Raw genomic sequence first — 20,415 nt, 5'->3', positions numbered from 1 at the left:
ATAGAAAACCAAAGTTTAAATAATTAGCTGTTCGTGGCAAAGCCCCTAAACCACCTCTCGTGTACTTCATACGGGTTTAGTAGTCGTCAGATATATACATTCCTGTAAATTTAAAGTTGAAAATAAACCATAGAGTAAAACCGTCCCTCTCATCATTAAAAATATATAATAATTTAAATGTAAGCAATAAAATGAATATAATAATATATATTTTATAACTGTATACCTACGTATATAATATATAGATGATGATGTTCATAAAATATCATTACTCATAATCTTAAAAAAAAAATAATATTTCTATACCTATTTAATATATTGTAATAGCCATATTACTGAAACTGTTTTGGGTAATAGTCGATCAGATGTATGTTTTGATTGTCTTCACATTATAAACTCATATATTATATGGTACACTGACAATATCAATACATTTCGTGCATATATCGTTTATAATTATTAATTATTTTTTCTTACACATTGCAGTTTTAGCCATTGCAGTTTTTTTTGTTATACAGAGATCTGGATTTTAACTATAAAGGCATAAAACATATAGGTAGTCTTAGCCCCCCTCCCCCACAAGTTACGCAGATGGAAATATAATATAAGTCATATTATGTACATATATCCGTGCAATGAGACACGATTTTTGATGTATTACCTATTTAGTTTTTAGACCAGGTGAGCAGTGCCGCAACTAGGTATTGTAGGGCCCTGATGCCAAAAATGTTATGGGGCCCCTGTACCTGTACTAAACAGTATAATGAAATAAAGTTAGTGCCACAGATAACCTTTAGCAGACCCCTAATACAAAATAAAATGTATGGCCCCCAATTTTTAAAACTTTTCAAGCACTATAAGAGTATAGTTATGTTGGTTATATTAAGTTCATCATATTTTTAAACACATCTCCAACAATACATCAGTTATCAGTAGTCAAATAGTCAAATTAATTAAAAGCAATTCATTTATTAAAATATTAAATAATATAATATTTAAATTTTTAATAACAAAAAATAAACAATATTATAGGTATTATACAAATATTTTATTTTAAAAAGTTTTTTTTCCTTGCCTTCATGTTTGAAAAGTCATGTATTAGTTTTTCAATATCAAGTTCTTTTGTCCTTGATTTTCCTATGTTAAGTATACTTATGCCAGTTAATCTATCTTGTGAAATAGAATTCCGAAGATAGTTTTTGAGGAGTTTTAATTTGGAAAATGACCTTTCGGCCGTAGCTACGGTAACTGGGAGACTTAAATATATAATACAAGCAGTGATAATTTGACTGTAAATAGAGATGAAAGATCATATTCAATTATAAACGATGACAATTCTTGAATAGTTTGAATTTTTGTATTTTTAATAAATTCTTTTAATGAAATTAATTGTCTTATTAAATCTGATGTCACATCATTATTGTAAAATGATATGAAATCATAACAAGATTTAACTATTTCTGACTCTTTCATGGTAACTATATTTAGTGGAAGTAAAAATTCAAAATTTCTTGAAACGGAATGAAGTCCTTTAAATCGATCTCGTAACTGAAATAAAGCTGTATCAATGAGAGGATAAAAAATTGCTATACGAAATTTTTCTTCAGGCACATCTAATCGTCTACATCCTTGAATTTCTCCACAGTATTGTTTTGAATATATTCTACGGGTTGCAGGTTTTGTGGTGGATATACCCCATTTATGGCATAATTCAGTTGCTGACCCAACGACTTCATCATAACCATCTCTCATTTTTTCAATTGATAAAATTGTTCCTTGCAATAAATCACATGCCTTGTGAAGATTGGTTTGTGGTGATTGTAATACCTTTGATACAATTGATAAAGGTTTTAAAATATTTTCCCAAATGGTCATCAACATAACAAATTCAAATGATTCCATTTTTTTTTTTCAGTGATTTGGCTCTATTTTTTTCATCACTTTTGTCACTTGTTAATAATATATTGGTTAAAGATTTTAAAACATTTATAAAATTTAATTTTAGTGAATACACGGCGTTGTGTCTTGCTTCCCATCGAGTAGCACACACATTTTTTAATACTTTATTTCTTATTTGATCTGCGGTCTTCTCACCAAAAGCCAACGATGCCCATCTAGGTGCGCTCTTGCTAAAGAACAGAAATATATCTTGTACAAGATCAAAGAATAAAGCTTCTTTTTGAGAGCTTTTAGCAATATCAGAAATAACCAAACTGAGGTTATGAGCTGTGGAATGAATGTAGGAAGCACTTGGTACGACATCTGAAATCCTTTTTTGGACACCAGTATATGCACCACTCATAACTGATGCCCCATTTGTGTGGTTAATATAACTATTAACTTTCCAGGGTTTTTCTTGTTTAAAAACAGACCAAGGCGGGTAAAAAAATAATAATTAATAATAATAAAAAACCAACGTCGATTCGCTTCCGCTGCGTTTCGCCTTGGAAACTGCGTTAGCATTGTTTCACCCTAGACTAACCATTTTTTACTTACCTATTCTAGGAACAACAGCAGGAGTTGTAGAAAAAAATGCGTTGATTTTCGGTATTTTTGACATTTTCTCTTGAATATCCTTCTTCTTTTTTCGTTTTTGGTATCCACTCAAACATTTTTTTTTATCAGATATTATATTGCGAATTATTTTTGATATTTTAGTATTGTTTTTAATAGCAGTATAGCACGTTTATTATAAACTGTCACTACTACATGTATAAAAAGAAAATAATAATAATTTAATACTTAATAATAATAAAAATACCAACCATGTTATAACTTAAACAGTTAAACATAAAAAACAAAACACTTTCAAAGCTTCAAGGAAATTTTAATATTGGTAAGTGTGTACACTATACTATTTACTGATCAGTGTAATACTGTCATTGTAATTTGTAGCACATAGAGCAACAGAGCTGAAGCTATGATATAACAGTATTGTTGTTGTTGGCTTTATCAGTTTGTTTTCCCATTTTATTTTTAGCCATTGAGTTATTAAGCCATTAGTTCCAGATATGAGATACGTTTTAGATAATATTTTTTTCCCAAATCGGGCCTCCAATAATATATTATTATTTATTAGCGTATAAACCATATACCTACATATAGTACCAAGGTCCGTATTTCCTAGTATTTTTTTCAGATATCAAAATAATATACATATTTTTGTGAAATTTTGAATCGAATGACGAATATAGAAATAACCAATGGGCAATAGTGTAGGTATTGTATGTTGGGCTGGGGCCCCCTTCGGTCCCGAGGCCCGTGGCGTTTGCCCACCTTGCCCACCTGGTATTTACGCCACTGGTGTGTACTATGTTGAGAGTTATAAATAAATCTATTTTTAATTTTCAAATGTGAATTACCATCGTAGATGTAAACAAAGATTATCAGTTATCAGTGGTCTCAATTTTATCGGATATTTATTCATCATTTGGCGTATGATTGTAATATCAATCTATTATAGAAATATGGAATGTACATTTTCTATTTTTTTTTTTAATAATAAATTGCTTAATTTTTCCTTTTTGATGATGCCCCCCCCCCATAACATAAAACCTGGCCAGGGAATGCATTGCATACCCTGCTTCCCCTATTGTTGCGGCACTGCAGGTGAGCTGATTATGTGCTAGTAAGTAGAAAGTGTTAACAATTATTAGATACATACGTGCCCGAAAACAGTATTGATTGTTGTCGAATTTCTATTGGTCTAGTTATTATTTTCGAAGTGCATAAAACTGTTGGCGTATTGTTACACCGTGGGGTACCACTATTAATTGTAATTTACCGTCGTTGTAGACATATTAAATGTACTTTAGTTAAATTGTTCCATTATCGGTGGTACCATGTTCAAATTATTACAGGTCTGCGCAGTCAATACCAACAAAGGATAATTATAGCCTCAATATACGTATACCTACGTATTTTGTAGTCGTATACTGGTTAACCACACAATATGTTCAAATGACGTGGGTGGACAAGAATATGATTTTCTATAAACATGTGTTCATACGTATATAACTATATAAGTATACACTATATATGTATAGTACCTATACACATATCGAAAACCATGTTAGTATGCTTAAAATTAGTAATAACACTATTACAAATATCACATAATATAACCAAAATTTATTTAGTACATACATTATATAACTTTAAATACAGTTAAGTTTGCCAATTTTTAGAAATTTATTTTTTTTCACTCACTTCGGTTATAAATATTATAAGTGTTCATTAAATAGAAAATAAATCAAAAATATTATTATAATGTGTTTACAAACCGATAATAAAAATGTATACACATATTATTATACAATTTCAGATGGTTCGCACCCACCCATTCAATTTCTCTCTAGATTTTTTAAAACCTCGACAATTTATGTAATATTATACCATTTTCATTTTGATTTCCTAAAACTGTATTTATTTATAGATTATATTAATATTATACTATACACTTTACATGAATTCAATACGCAGAACAATTTGACGTCATTCGTACTTTAGCGGTATTTACAATTCAAACCTGTCATAACATGTGTATAAGAGATGAAACAATTTCGGGGGAAAATATTCGTTTAAAACGTCCATGCATAAACTATTTGGATCGATATCTGATAGAAACCGTATGCTATCCATTTACATAATGTCGCTTATCAATTATTAATGGCGATTTAATTGCACTGCCACTCTGCGTACACGATTAACATTGATTACGTTTTATTCGCGTGCCAACTATTTTGTAAATTATATTTAGCATTACTTAATTATCATGCATTTAAATTATAATATTGTTATACTACATTGTACAGTATAATATAGTTTCATACTTTCAATATTATAATATTGTGTCTGTTTGAACGAATGTCTGAATACGTACTGTATAATTATGTATTTCGAATAATGTTTCAAAATTATTTCAATTATGAACTTAATAAATGTAATAAACATAAAAAAAAAAAAATAGAAAATAGAATATTATATTGTTTACCCTTAATGTATTTTGTTCTGTTCTATTCATTATATTGTATCAAATAAAATGAATTAGTTAGTTATTATACGAAATGAATGTGAAAAACGTAATACAAAAAGGTTTTTTACGGTAGGTATAACTAGATATTGTTGGAACTGAATAACAAAAGTAATATATATTAAATTACTGCACAGAAGTTAAATAAATATAAAGCATCTGCAAAATTCTTTAACATTATAAGAAAAACATTGTATTCAATTAAATGTAATATAATAGCATAATACTTTTATGGACAGTAAAAGGTCGAGTGAAAAAAAAAATGTACAAATTTTGATTCATTGGAAAATATATATAACTTGATTATATTTCTATATGAAATAAAAAAAATGAACGTTTAGGTATATCTATATTATGTTTGTTTTGAATCAATTTAGTTCAAATATCGATATCTTATACTGCTGAGGTTTAGCGCGTACTGCAGTTGTTTAATAGAATTACGAGGGATTAAACGGGCAAAGGGCAAAAACCTGCCAAACGAGGATTTTGAATAAGATTGAAATGGTTTATGGTACTGACAGAAAGATTAAAACATAAAATATTTATAATGAATTAAACAAGAATCCGCATTAAACGGTTTTTTTTTCTCTTCAACAATTTAATACAACTACACGTTTCAGACAGATTTCACGGTAATGATGCAGTTTAACTGGCAGATATTTTGCAATAAGAACAAATTTTGTTACTCGAGAAAATAATAAGCTATACAATTTATCATTGCACTTATACAATTCACTCTGAAAAGCAATTATTGTGATTGTTTTACAACAATATATTATGTATACCTCGGAAATTCCTTTCGTTGTTTTGTCGTGCTATTGTATACTATGAATAAATATATATATATATTCTTAACGAATAAATTAAACATTATTAGGGTTGCAGTTTTAAATATTATTACTATCGTAGTTACTATTTATTTTAGTTAACTTATTATAGAAAAAACATTTTTACTAAGAAACTGATTTCTTTATTTAGAATTAAATTCGTTTATATTAATTTAGGTACCAACGTAATAATATATAATAAATTAAATACAACTAAGGTTGCATAATAAATAACCTTGAACCTAAATGAATGAAAATTTAAAGAAGAACCAACATAACGTAAACAATAATACAAATCGAATAAATAACATAATATAAATAAATTTTCATAATGAAATCAAACGTGATTTATTTTATTAATTAAAGACAGTTATGGAAAATACCGAAATCGAATGTTGACATAATTATAATACGATTAACACTTAGATGTAATTTTCTGTATATTATTATGATTCCGTGGTTATGAATGTCTTGGATTTCGATGGATATTATAATACAGTAAAACTCGCTTAAGACGCTCTTTAAGGGACCAGCTCTCTAAAACGTCTTATGCGGGAAAGCGTCTTATGCGGGAATGAAACAAAATGATGTGGTTGAAATATCGAGTTTATTTTTTTATTATTAAACATAATTTAATGAGAAATACACTTAAAAATTAATTATAATTACGATATACATACATACTTATATTTTTGTGCTACTGAATTTAATTTAAAAAAATATTATTATTACATACATATTTTATTATTGTTTATTAAAAAAATGATCTATTTTTGATTGTTTAAGGTTCTGACAATGTGTTTCAGCAAGAAAGTTTTCAATTTTATTAAGACAACCTAACATTTCTTCGGAATTTTCAACACAGAATAATACTTTCCGAATTTCCGATAAATGTTGCAAACCAGTAGTTATTGTAGGAGTAGATACTGGAAAGTCTTGATCTTCTTCTTCTTGATCGTCGTCTTCTTTCTCATTGTCCACTAAGTTCGTATCAGCGATTATTTCATCTAAAGTCCGAGTGCTACTGGTTACGAGTTCATCATCTACTGTTGCATAATCAGCAAAATTTTGCAGAAGCTGAAAGTCCTCTTCTTTTAAAGGTGAGCTATCAGCCTGTTCAGAGTTGTTCAACATACCAAATGCAGCTTTCCGAAAACAGTTTATTATTACATCTGGTTTAATTTCATCCCAAGCGGCACTAACGTAATGTATGGAGTCCAAAACGTTAACTTTAGTTGAAATTTGGTTGGTACTCTCCATGTCTCTCAAGTACCGCTGAACTAACTTTTTTCGGTACTTTTGTTTTATCACTTTAATGATACCCTGATCTAGGGGTTGTAACTTAGATGTAGTATTTGGTGGAAAGAAAACAAGTTTTATATTGGTAGTAGGGATATCTTTAGGGTGAGCCGGACAATTGTCGACGAATAGAATAATTTTTCTCTTTTGTTTACCGAAAAATGCATCTAGCTGTTGAATCCAGTTTATGAATAGTATTCCTGTCATCCAAGCACGACTTTGAGCAAGGTATTCACATGGAAACGTACGAACATTTTTGAAACAGCGAGGAGACCTACTTTTTCCAATGACGACCAACTTCAATTTATGGGTTCCGGTAGAATTTGTACATACTAAAACCGTGAGACGTTCCTTGCTCAACTTTCCACCATGGCATGTCTCATTTTTAAAAACAAAAGACTTATCTGGCATAAGCTTAAAAAACAATCCGAATTCATCAGCGTTGTATACATCGTCAGGAGCATAGTCACGCAGTAATGAAGGCAACACGTTATTTTTCCATGAAGCTATATCATCATTATTAACAGATTCAGCCTCACCTGATATTTGCCGGTACACAATGCTATGCCTACTCCGAAATCTATCCAGCCAACCAGTCGATCCACTAAATTCGGTTAAGTTGAGACGTGCGGCAATCTCCATCGCCTTTTCCGTGATTATACCTCCATTTATTGGATAATTTAAACTACGAGCTTGTTGAAACCACTCCAATAAAATATTTTCCAACTCTTCATACTTCCCGTGTTTTAATTTTTGTCGTTTGCTGCCACCTAACAAGCTGCTTTGTTCTATTTCATGTCTGTTTTTCAATAAAGTTCTTAAAGTGGAAGGAGGTATCCCCAGTTCATTAGCAATATCTTTTTGTTTTTTTTTCTCAGCCAATCCTTCATCGTACTTTTTCAAAATGTTGAGTTTGTCCGAAATCGTTAGCGCTTTACGTTTTATACCACTAGCCATAACGAAATTACGGTTATACACATGCGAACGAACAGCACTTACTAAATCTCATAAGACGATGAAATACAGTAAAACTGTTATAATAAGTAATGATAAAATAGGTATAGCGATAAAATAAAACGATAAGAACACGTATAATACTAAAAATTCTATTTTTATTTTCACAAAACTACTAAAATTTATCGTAATCTGCTGAAAAAAAGAGCGTTTTACCCGATTAGACAGAGAAAAACTGAGCGTCTTAACAGGTGATTTTTACATTGACTAGTATAGGAAATGTCTAGGGACCGACTAAAAACAGCGTCTTATGCGGGAAAGCGTCTTAAGCGAGAGCGTCTTAAGCGAGTTTTACTGTAGTTTAATAACAGCAAACACGAACTGACGCAGCTTGGTGATTTCATCGTTTAGATAACACAATATAGACTTGTCGTTAATTTTCCGCCGTTACGAATAATTGTTGTAAAAAATCAATGTCTAATCGCGCCACGGCATTCCGACATTGAACCATACCATCCAGTAATTAATTACTTTTTAATTTGCATTGTTCACGGAGTACTACGTTACGCTAATATAATACTATAACTATTATTATAATATAATATATTGCACTACACGAACGGGAGGAGAAGTATACTGACGGTGGCATTGTCATTAAGCGACGACGACAAAGACGACGACCGCGGCGTGGAAACTTCGACGTGAAATCGGGGAGGGAGATGGAATTATACTGACTATGTTTAGAGGGTGGCAAGGTTGGGGGGGGGTGAATACCTGCTTTTGTCAAATCATAGCGTGGGCTGGATGATGTATCGTGGAGGAGCGAAAACAAAATAATAATACATAATAATAATAAAATATAACCATATAAATTTTAAAATGTAAAAAAAAACGAAAACGAAACGCAGATAATCATTTAATATATTACGACGATCGGACAATCGTCCGCGTTCAATCGGGCATTACCTTTTCACGCGTCCTCCACCCTCGACCATCGATTCCCCCGCCGCACACTGACTGTGACCGGGTACCTATTATACACACGACGAGCACGACTGCGGCTTAGTTATATAATATTATATAACACGAGTTTGTGTATACGCGACCAAAACGATATAATATAATATGGTATATATAGTAAATTATCCTCCGTTCGCCGCCCAATATAGACCGACCCCCTCTCATCCCTTCAATCTATAGTTCTGCTCCCGTCGACCCGAAAAATGTTCGACCACACCTGCTCTCCACGCTTGCGCAAATAATATACACGTGTGTGTGTGTGTGTTTAATTTTCATATTTTCGTCACCCCTCGGGCGAGATTGCTACCGAAAAACATAATAATGTGTCGGGACGATAGTTCTGGTCGGAAAACGCCTGACCGGCGAGTAATAGGTTAATATACCACGTACACTGTCGTAGCAGCTGTATAATAATAATAATTATATTTATTTATGTTACCGAATGCGATGATAATATTTCGCTTTACCGCAGACCTCGTGCTCTTTATTTCAACCGCCGAGCACAGTTCGCCATCGCGTGAGCGTGTCGTTTATCGGCCAGTTACGTATTATTGTTGTTATTATTATTATTATTGTTATTGGGCTTTTGGCTGTCGTAAACAACAGCGGTTTATAATAATAACGCACGACGACACGCACTACAAAATTATGTCAACGGGGTAGTATAGGTCTAGTTTATATTATATTGCAGAAATTATCGGAATTCGTTAAATGCTCTCAAAGCCGGCGTCAAAACACAACACGCATATGGCATGTTTTTTGACGGGAAAGTTAACCCGGGAACAAGCGGTGGCTCGCCCTGTACACTCGTAGTCGTATGTACTAAACATTGTCTTGTCAAAGTCCAAATACACGAAAAATAAGAATTTAACATCGTCGTTGGATAAAAAAAAGTAATGTAGAAATGTAAAAAATAAAAATGACAATATATTATAACACAATAGTAATAAAAATAATATATCATTCGCGTGCTCGTGATGGTACAACCGACGCGACACAGCAGTACGGATAAAAAATAATATATGAGGAACGCACGCACGCATGAGTGTAGCAAAATTGCATATACGATGCGCCGTGACAACTTTTTCCCGAAAATTCGATCGCGTGTCACTGTTAATTTATTTTTATGTTTTATCTTTTCCATACGGGTTGGATGGACTCTTTGAACTAGTAACCGTTTTTTCCATTTTCCGTGACATTTTTCAATATTTTTCCTGAACATTAATTTGGAAAAAATGAATTCAACGCGTTATTTTTTTTTAATAAATACAATTCTAATAGTTACCCGAATGATTGTGTTTTATATCAAATCATTAATACAGTAAAACCCTCAGATTATCCAAGTTAAAACATAATCATTTACAAACTTTCTACTTGTTTATATAATACAATGATATGTATAGATACACCGAAGAGTCGATTTAATGATGATTTAAAATAATTAAAAAAGTTTTCTGTATTACGGGTTTTATGATTAAATGGATTTTGTTAAAGCGGTGTGATATACTAAAGTATTAGCTAGTTTTTTTAAATTTATAAAAAACATGACATATTTTAAAGAATTCATAATATTATTGATCAAAATTAATAATAATAAATATAATGAACTTTAAATTTGTTGACATTAATAATTAATTAATTTACACTAGAATTTGTGAAAAATTGAAAAAAAATATTAAATTATGTTGTACATTAAGATTTTAATTGTATTACTATCCATTTATAAATGTTTTTGGAAAATATTAAATTACGTAATTTTAATTCCCGTAAGGATTTTCTATAATTTATTAAAAATTCATTTTTCAAATTTCCAATACATAATTATATTATGCCACTCATTAGTTTGGGTAATCATATATCTACCAATACTTATTATAACAATATTGATTATTTTCATATATTTTAAATAAAGTCATTAAAGTATAACAATCGGTAGATGTTCTTTTGGTCAAAAAGTAATTAAACTGTTTATACACGTATTTAAAAATAAATGGGTAGTTTAACATTGAAACGGTGTTAAATATTATTATGATTTCATCTAAATAATAAACTACGTATGATAGCTTAACGTAATTAAAAAAATAACAAACAAAAAGTGATATTTTCGAATTGAATTCATAAAATTATATATTTTTTATTTTTTAACAAAATTGAATTTTAAAACTCAATAATAAAAATTATCAAATTTTAATATTTATAAATATCTATTATAATAATGTTTTTTTTCATGTATGAATTGTAAAATCAAAATATTAATTCGGTGAATATTCATAAGTCATTGCGTACTATTAAAATGCAAACACTTCAAAGGCAATACAATGTGACCATACATTCGAAAAAAATCTTCAAGTTTCTTTTACTTAAGGCTTTTAATGCCTATGAATAAGAGTTATTTAAATGCTTACCTAAATGTTTTTAATACTATTGCTGTAATTTATAATCATAAAACTGAAACCCAGGTAAACAGCTGAAATAAAGTTAACCGTAAAACTTTTTAATTGCTTTTTTTTGTATTAAAGATATAAACGTATTAAATAACATTTAAATTACAGTAAATAAAGTAGCTTAGGGTAGGGGAGACTTTTTTAAACGTTTAATTAAACACCATATAACGAGATCATTTTGAGTATAAATCGTTGTTTTCATTTGTATATGCATCTTTTTAATTTGATGTTAACAGCATTCCTGTTTTACATAAATTGTTTAAAAACGTTGCGGAAAACATGTACGTAATAATTGTTGTTAAACCTGCACTTAATGAATATCCACTGAAGAGTAATTAGGGTATTTTGTTATTCATTCATAACAATATTAACATGGTATTACGTATAGTATTAACGCTGTAAATTATTGTACTAAAAAATCAATTAAGTACATTTTAGTTTGAAGCTTTCATTTAACAATTCTATGACGTTCGTTAACTAATTAATTTTATGAAACATAATTGTTCGAATAATATCTAAAGTTACCTTTTGTTAAAATAAACAAAAAGTGAACTGACGGAATAAACTTTACAATACAAAAAAAAGATTTTAAAATTAAATCAATTGCCGTTATAATTACTAAAAATATTTGATTTATTTTATTCAAAACTTTTTGTGGTATTTTTTTTTTTTTTTTGTTTTATTCCAATGTTTATAACAGATAACTATTTTAGATTTTTAGCAAAACGAACAGTTTTACGTTTATGTAGAAAAGTGTAATATAATGGGTCTCTGGTATGGTATTTTGTACACCCACACTTCCACCGCACTCCAATAGTCCCGTACTAGGGCCGTCACAAAAAAACCAAACTCTGAACACTATACCTTTCCACCCAATACCCATCGACATGACATCTTTATAATTTTAGATGTCTTTGTTTTCACCACTCGTCACGCATTATCATTCACTTATTACTAGTGCTTTGTTAGTAATGTTTTATCACTCATTAACAATCGCGATTAAACGTAAATATTTAGTCGTTATATCACAAAGTATTATTGACTGTTTTAATGGTACGAGTGGAACGGTGCTTAACGGTAAGTCAAATAAAACAATATTATGTAGGTATCACTACCACGCCTTCTATTTTAATTCTCCTCTATGAAGAATCTATGCATTGTTTTCATTAATATGCTGGGTATAGTTAGAAACAAAATAGACTTATTACTATGTGATTTTATTCCTCAGCATTCAGTCTTTTTTTTAATGGTTGTGATAGTTATACTGGTTGAATTATTTAAACGTTAGATATACACAGTTCAAAAACACTGATAGAAGGTAGGTACGGCACGTGTGAACGACGATTAAAATTAAAATTTTGGTTCAGAAAATAATAAAGCTTTTAAATGTTCATCAATTATTGTAAAATAATTGTAGAAACTATAAATGTATGAATCATTTATTTGATTTATTTTTATCAATTTCACCAGATATTTATTTATTGCGAGTGAAGGTACATCCAGTATCGATTCTCTGAGATAGTTTTAAATCAATCGATAGATTCCATAAAATATGTGTAATTGCTAATTAACTCTATCTTTGATCAGATGTTTTTTCATAACAAACGAATTTCGAACTAGTTGAACTCAGAACTATGAAAATATGGTGGATATATAAACTTCTAGAATAAAAATTACAAATTATAGTTTCATCAATTATTTTTAAATTTATATAATATAATAATATAATTTACAGTTTTCTATTAAGACTACTCTTGACATCCGAACTCTCACTATCTAATGCACTTACCGCATATACAAGTCAATAATTTAGTTAGTTTGAACATACGGTATTCAGTTATGGGGTTCATCTGCTTACGACTATAAGCTTACTTTACGTTACTTTTTTTTATAGTAACGTCTTCTCCCTTTAATAAATTAGCAAAATCATATTATTTTTTTGACCCATTAATCAAACAACTACCATCCATTTTATTTCCCAGTAACTCAAAAGACAGTAGCTCTAGAAACTTATTAAAAAAAACCAATAGGTTATAGCATTGATTAAATATTGTATATTTAATCAATAGTAATAGGTACTTAAAAAGTATCTACCTAGCTGATCGTTAGCACTGGTGAGTTCCTGCTCATAAGCGCAAGCTCCTATTAATAACCATTTATCAAATTTACTCATTGTATTGTATACATTTTGTAAACCATTTTTAATAAAATAAAAAAAACCCTTTTTTACAGCTATATAGGCTTATGCATTCTTTAATATAGTGTTATATGATACATTAACTTTTCAATGTTTTTGGTTTTCTTATCGCTAGTTTATAGATCACCAAACGTAATGCACGACGAAATTGATATTGTCCTAACATTGTCAAACTTATACACCAAAATAATATATTACGAAAAACATAATTAAGGAAAAGATTAATTTATTTTTTAATTTAATAATTAATTTAAGTAGTAACAAGGGTACCTGTGGTTGTGACAGGTAAAAATTTGTAAAAGTAAAATCGATAGGTTGTTTAAAACTACCTGTACTGGCCTAAAATTACCTCTTTTGTCAATTTGTCAATTTTATTCCAAACTAAAATTAATTAAAATCTTTTATTGCACCTTTTTAACATTTTGTTACACTGAATCCTAAAATAAATAAATCATATTTCTCCGATATGCAACAATGATAATTAATAGTACCTATCGATTGTATTTTTAAAATTTATTTTTGTAAAATATACAATTCCCAGTCTTAACGTTTAAGACTATTATTTTTTTTAATATTAATTTTTTTTCCATATAAAATACGTCAATTTAAATATTTGGATTAGAAAGTATTTTATGAATTTTCAAAACTTGAATTATGCTAATTTCATTGTGATGTTTGTTTAATATAACTTTAATTTTAATACAATTTGTAGGATTGAGCTTTTCTGTGGAAATTTAAGTACAAGTAGGCTACTTATGTCTCATTGGATATTCATTAGTTCATTACAATGGTGTACCTACCTAGTACCTACTTAAAACTTTTGTGCATTTACAATTTATATATTATTTTTTTATCTCCTTAGTTCCATAGTACCTACCCGAGTAAGACAAATTGTGTTTCACACTCTCATAAAGTTAAATTTACGATATTGATGATCATTTTTTTCCATGTTTATGACTTTCAATGCTATTTTTCTAGTACATTTTTGCATTGAAGAAATACGTTTATGTTAACTACACTGTCTGATAATCGTATTATGTCGTTTTATACAAAAGTATTTTATTTTAGTACCAATAATTTTCATTACGTTTATCAACGAAAAATTGTACTTATTTTTAATATTTGTAAAAATAACAGAAACTACCAAAGAGTCGAAATATTTTTCGTTTAAAGTGCATAACATTTTATTGAAGTTTGAAAAAGGCCAAATAAAAATAAAAAAACAACAGTTTAGTACACTGTACACTCATTCGTTTTTATTTTTAATTAGTTGGTAAATTATTATTTTTATTATTGTTAGGAAAACGAAAGTAATTTTTCAATACAATTTTAACAATAAAGTTAGTGAAATTAGTAGCAGTAAACGTTTAATAATGACAAAACAAAAATAAAGTTAAATTATAAACATTCAAGTTATCATATATTTGGAAATTTATTATTTTTAATTTACTCTTATTTATACATTTTGCTAAATAATATCATTATGAAGGTAAAAAAAAATTAATACCAGTGATGGGTTTGCTTAATTTTCCAATTTTCTTATTTTTAGTATGACCGATATACTTAATGGCTAATACACATAATAATATGACGATTATATATATTTTAAAGTATTACATATTTTTAAAAAGTAAAAAAACTGTGCTTAAATTACTTAAATCATATTCGTGTTGTGTTTAATATGTATTATAATATAGGAAGGCCTGTTCAATTTAAAATAGATCACTAAACTACTATCTAATTTAACTTAACTTTAAGAAGTTAATCGTGCGTGACTATAACTTTATAGAAAAATTGTACATGTCATTGTAAGAAAGTAAACTTATAGTTTCTCGCTGGTTCGCTCGGACGCCATTGTAAAATAAACAAACTCCGGAACGTTTTTAAACGTTCGGAGTCCAAACATAATACTTTCACCTAACATATAGACAGAAATACAAAATCCGTTTGATTAAATGGTCGTGCAGAGGCTAATCTCTGAAGTCCTGCATAAATGGCTCATATTGTAAAAATAAACAGGTTTACCGTTTACACTTATAGTAATTAGTAGGTACCACGGCTACACACCAATTTATATACCTGCATATTGTCATGCATACCTGTCTCTTATACCTATTTTTCAAACTATATAATATATTTATAATATATATAATATCACGGCGTAATGGAAATTGACCATGATTTCCAAACAAAATTACGCAGGTGAAAATCTCGTACGATAATAATAATAATAATAATAAAATAAAATTGTTTAGGTGTTCGGTTTGTGCAGTTTGGCAATGAAAGTTTATTACTATGTATATATGTAGTGTATCATAGCTTGAGACTAGTGTGTGATGAATAAAATCACCATGTTTGTGAACAGCAGCAGCAACAACAACAACAACAACAACAAAAACAACAACAACGACTATAACAATAGTTTATCGCTATGTAAGCTAAGGTGCGGTTTCAATCGGCACAGCGCATAAAACGGATATACAAGCCATACTGCTTGGCCCTATAGTACTGAGCGCCGCCGTTTTTCGGAAATCGATTATCGGATGTTTTTACGTGTAGGTAGATACTCGCTGTACTTTTACTGCGGTCAGCTTACATTTTACTTCCTATATGGCCATCATGTATACGTAGGTCTATGTGTGTGTGTGTGTGTGTGAGAGAGAGAGAGAGAGTGTGTTTGTATACACTTACATAGTTATAGGAGTATCGAGTACACGATGTCCGAGTATAGACGCGTGAGCGTGGGATCTGTCGGCGGCAGGGTTATAATATTAAATAACATAATAATAATATCCTTTCTGCGGCCAAACGGTTTTGGCGTATTTGACGGCCTTGAGCGCGTCTCAACTCTCAACGCCACACGGACAAAAGACGCCATACTCGTATAACGTTGAAACGGCCCGACGTGGGGGTCGTTTATACATTATATTAGTAGGAAAACATAGAAAAAAAACATAGTAACATAGGGAAAAAAAACGAGTCGTTTTAAAATGTAAACATAATTCCGATGCAGTCAACGTGTAACAATATAATTGTTCAGTTTTTCGTCTCAAATGAAAAGTACTAAAAATGTTGTTACGGTTGTTTTTTTTTCTTTTTTCATCCCGACGAAATTACATTGACAGGATCCAGTATAGCACTTATAAACAAAATTATATCATTGCTATGTATGCTTTAAAAAGTATCACGATATGCCATATTATAATATAATCAGTAAACAATATGACGACATGTAAAAACAAAATTTAAAATAGGTAGGTGTAAAATAATTTTAGACAAATAAATAATTTATTTCATTCCTAACTATTAATTTATTAAGTATAAAAATGTTTAAATAAATTTAATACCTTTATAATAATAGTACTTATGTCTTATAGTACCTAATAAAAACAAATAATCAAATTCTAAGCATTTTAATGAATAAGAAAATTCATTTCTTTTAATAACTACCAAATTTATAATAGTTTATCACTAATCGATGAGTTTGTAGTCGAAAAATGTATTACAGTGAAACATTCATATTACGAACTCACAGCGGACAACAAAATAAATATATTATAGCATAATTCGTTAAATATAATTAAATAAATTTGGTTCTAACTTGGTAATAAATTTATGGTTCTCAAAAAATATTTCGTTAAACCAAAAATGTCGTCCAATGGAAGTTCGTTACACCAAAGTTTCACTCTTTTATATACTACATTTCTACATCATCTCAAACCTTTATTAGGTATTAAAAACAGTATATAAATAAATTTCACATAAATATGCAACACATATCAAATTTTGTCAAAATATCTAAAAAATACTTAATAATCATTAAATATGCAGAACAAATTTTTGTCGTTAGCTTGAAACTATAATGGTTGGTAAGAATTAATGACAAAAATCAACGATAACCATATACAATATTGTCTACATATTATAATAATATAGTCCAGGCCCCAGGGTCATAATAATATGTCACTGATATTACGAGATAAATACGCGACTGTAATACCTTTGTGAATTGTGACAACGGTGTAAACCAGTTAATAGGGAATATCCATATTACCAGACACCAGTGGACTCGAAAAATCACAATTGCATGACGGGAATAGACTCGTCCTCACCCGTCGAGTGAACGATGTCTGTGGTTGCGGTCATAATAATATAATATATACCATTTACGTGCGTCACCACCGCAAAAACATGACGACATATCAATATAATAATAATTATACTATCAAGTACGATGGCAGACAGGGAAGTCTTAAAGACCTATAGAGACCTTGTCCGGATCAAGAGACTGTTGAAGTCCCCTACTGGAAAAAGTTAGTCGTTAGTCAATGTTGAAACGCTATAATTACTACCTATCACATGGTATTATAATACAATATTATTATGTATTTTACTATTTTAGTGACGGGATTTACCAGGAACCCATACATTAGCGAAACCACCTCCCATCGTGAGTGGACATTTTTAATACGAAAAATAATTTACCGCGATATGCCTAATGTATTGGATTATTTAAAACGGGTCCGATGTGATATTATTTCTATATAACGCATCACGTTATATATTACACGTCATATTTTATTTACAGTCTCGACCCTATATATGAAACCCCATACTCGATCCGAAACTATGGTATACGGGGACATTATTGAGTTATACCGGCCTAACGACCCCCGAACTCGGCGTGCGGTGACTTAGCATCCTCCTCGGCATACGGTTATCGACAAAAACTTATCGAGCTCCGTTTGAAAAATATACCCACACGACATATTGAAGTTACACGTAACATAATAATATTATAATGTGTATACCTACTCGAAGTTTTTTTTTTTTGTGGGCTTATACGCGCACCAGACTTCGTTTAGTAGTCAGCTACTACACCACAATATAATATTATTATAATGTAAACTACAAGCGTTCCTGCAATTATTTTTAAGACATTACCAAGTATTTTCCTTGAAATTTCCATTCATCATAGTATGTATATAATACGACCTATTGACAGGGCCGACTGCGCTTAATAGCAGACGGTGGCATCTAAAACTACGGCTGAAACGGTATTAAAAAATATTATTTTTCTTGACACCTCAGCATTTAATACGCTATACAGATTACCGGTCGCATACGAAATTACAATAATGACTTTTCCCGAAAATCAAAACCCAATATAGATACAATAATATTATATATTATCGACAGAGTGTTGAACCTGGAAATCGATAAATATATCTTCAGATTTCTATGGAATAAATAGAATGACAAAAATAAGCAGGAAAACCTTTGAATTGTATAACATAATGAGCAATGACTATAGATAGGTCTATCTATTGAATTCCGAACCTCAAGTAAGGAGAGTATAAAATGTATATAAATGTATACATTTCAAATAATATGGTCAGATAAAAAACTCAAATGACAGAAGTTGGTGCTACAGTTCGAGTTCCAGTAGGTACTGACAAAGATCAAAGGGACGCTCGAAATGTTTTAGGTGTTGTAATGGAGGTGAGGTATTTTTAAAGTCTTTATACTCAAGACTCGAAGTTTCAATTCAGAATATACCAAACAAAGTTTAATAACGATTGACAAAGTTTCAAGGGGAAAATACATTTGATTTACAGAAAATAGCAACCCAGCAGGAATCCTGGAACTGGACAAGGTCAAATGCACGTCAAATTTTGCAATATCAAACCAAAAAATTTTAGCATAAAAAAAATATATTTTACGCAATTTTACATATTATGTCATGTATTAACTGCAGTATGCTTCAATAAATAAATACAATATAAGTAGGTTACCTATACTTCATATAGTTTCAATAATATGAACATTTTGATTAAACATTAGTTAATTTAAATTTTATATCTTATCTAACATATTATAGCATTGAAATACTATAAAAATCATAGAAATTGACAATTGTATAGATTGCTTATTTGCCTAGGATTTATAATACTGAATGCCGATTGCCTATATTCAACACTTTTCCCATAATATATAATATCTATTATTATTCTATCCACACGGTGCTCCGAATAAAACGTTAATCGCTCGATAATCGGTAAACCCACATAATATATTATTACGCTCAGCTAAACGGATTAGCGGAGGGAGTCGTTTTTAATCACATGGCCGCTTCACCGTACAAACCTCGATATTTTGTTCTAAATCGAGCTTTCAGCTTGGTTTTGTCTAGAATAGTTAATTTTGAATATTTCGAATTCTATTTATTCAATAATATTGTACTGCGACTCTCCCACGTGTGAAAATTCTAAGTATCAAGATTCCTATCAGTAGGTGTCAAAGGTCCTTGATTCAATTCTACTACAAGGCGCTTCAACAAAGATCATCACGAATCACGGTGCATAAAACCTTACTATATCGACTGTAATAAACTGTGAATGAAAATAGACAACGCCTGTGTGTGACAACCCGAGGTGATATTTCCCGGAGCGTGATGGCAGACTTACCCATCGCGGACCCCCCAAAGTTGTATGTCCCCATTACCGATCAGGTACAATCCACGGGATCACGACTATCTGATTCTGTTTGCCCTCGGGGGATTTTCCCGACCATCTTAATTTTATTGTTATTACCTTTATTTCTGTTTTCCCGGTTTAACAGTTTTGGGTAGTCCAATATTTT

At 30.1% G+C, this 20,415-nt stretch overlaps 2 protein-coding genes and 1 pseudogene across 4 annotated transcripts in view; all 3 read right to left on the bottom strand.

Annotated features, from left to right (window-relative positions):
• The window catches only part of LOC132939151 (protein artichoke), a 241,829-nt gene that overhangs the window by 56,667 nt on the left and 164,747 nt on the right, over positions 1-20,415 (bottom strand). The window lies entirely within an intron of this gene.
• LOC132939136 (zinc finger MYM-type protein 1-like) lies at positions 1,049-4,322 on the bottom strand (annotated as a pseudogene).
• Positions 2,071-8,115, bottom strand: LOC132938132 (tigger transposable element-derived protein 4-like). Its single transcript, XM_061004813.1, has 2 exons — positions 6,654-8,115; positions 2,071-2,129 (listed from the first exon to the last, which is right to left on the bottom strand). The coding sequence occupies exons 1-2, from the start codon at positions 8,113-8,115 to the stop codon at positions 2,071-2,073; spliced, it is 1,521 nt and encodes a 506-aa protein (XP_060860796.1).

This window comes from Metopolophium dirhodum, chromosome 2 (assembly GCF_019925205.1).
Source record: "Metopolophium dirhodum isolate CAU chromosome 2, ASM1992520v1, whole genome shotgun sequence".
In the NCBI taxonomy this organism is placed as follows: Eukaryota; Metazoa; Arthropoda; class Insecta; order Hemiptera; family Aphididae; genus Metopolophium; species Metopolophium dirhodum.
The sequence above is the reverse complement of the archived record's forward strand: the minus strand, read 5'-3'. Positions and strand labels throughout refer to the sequence as shown.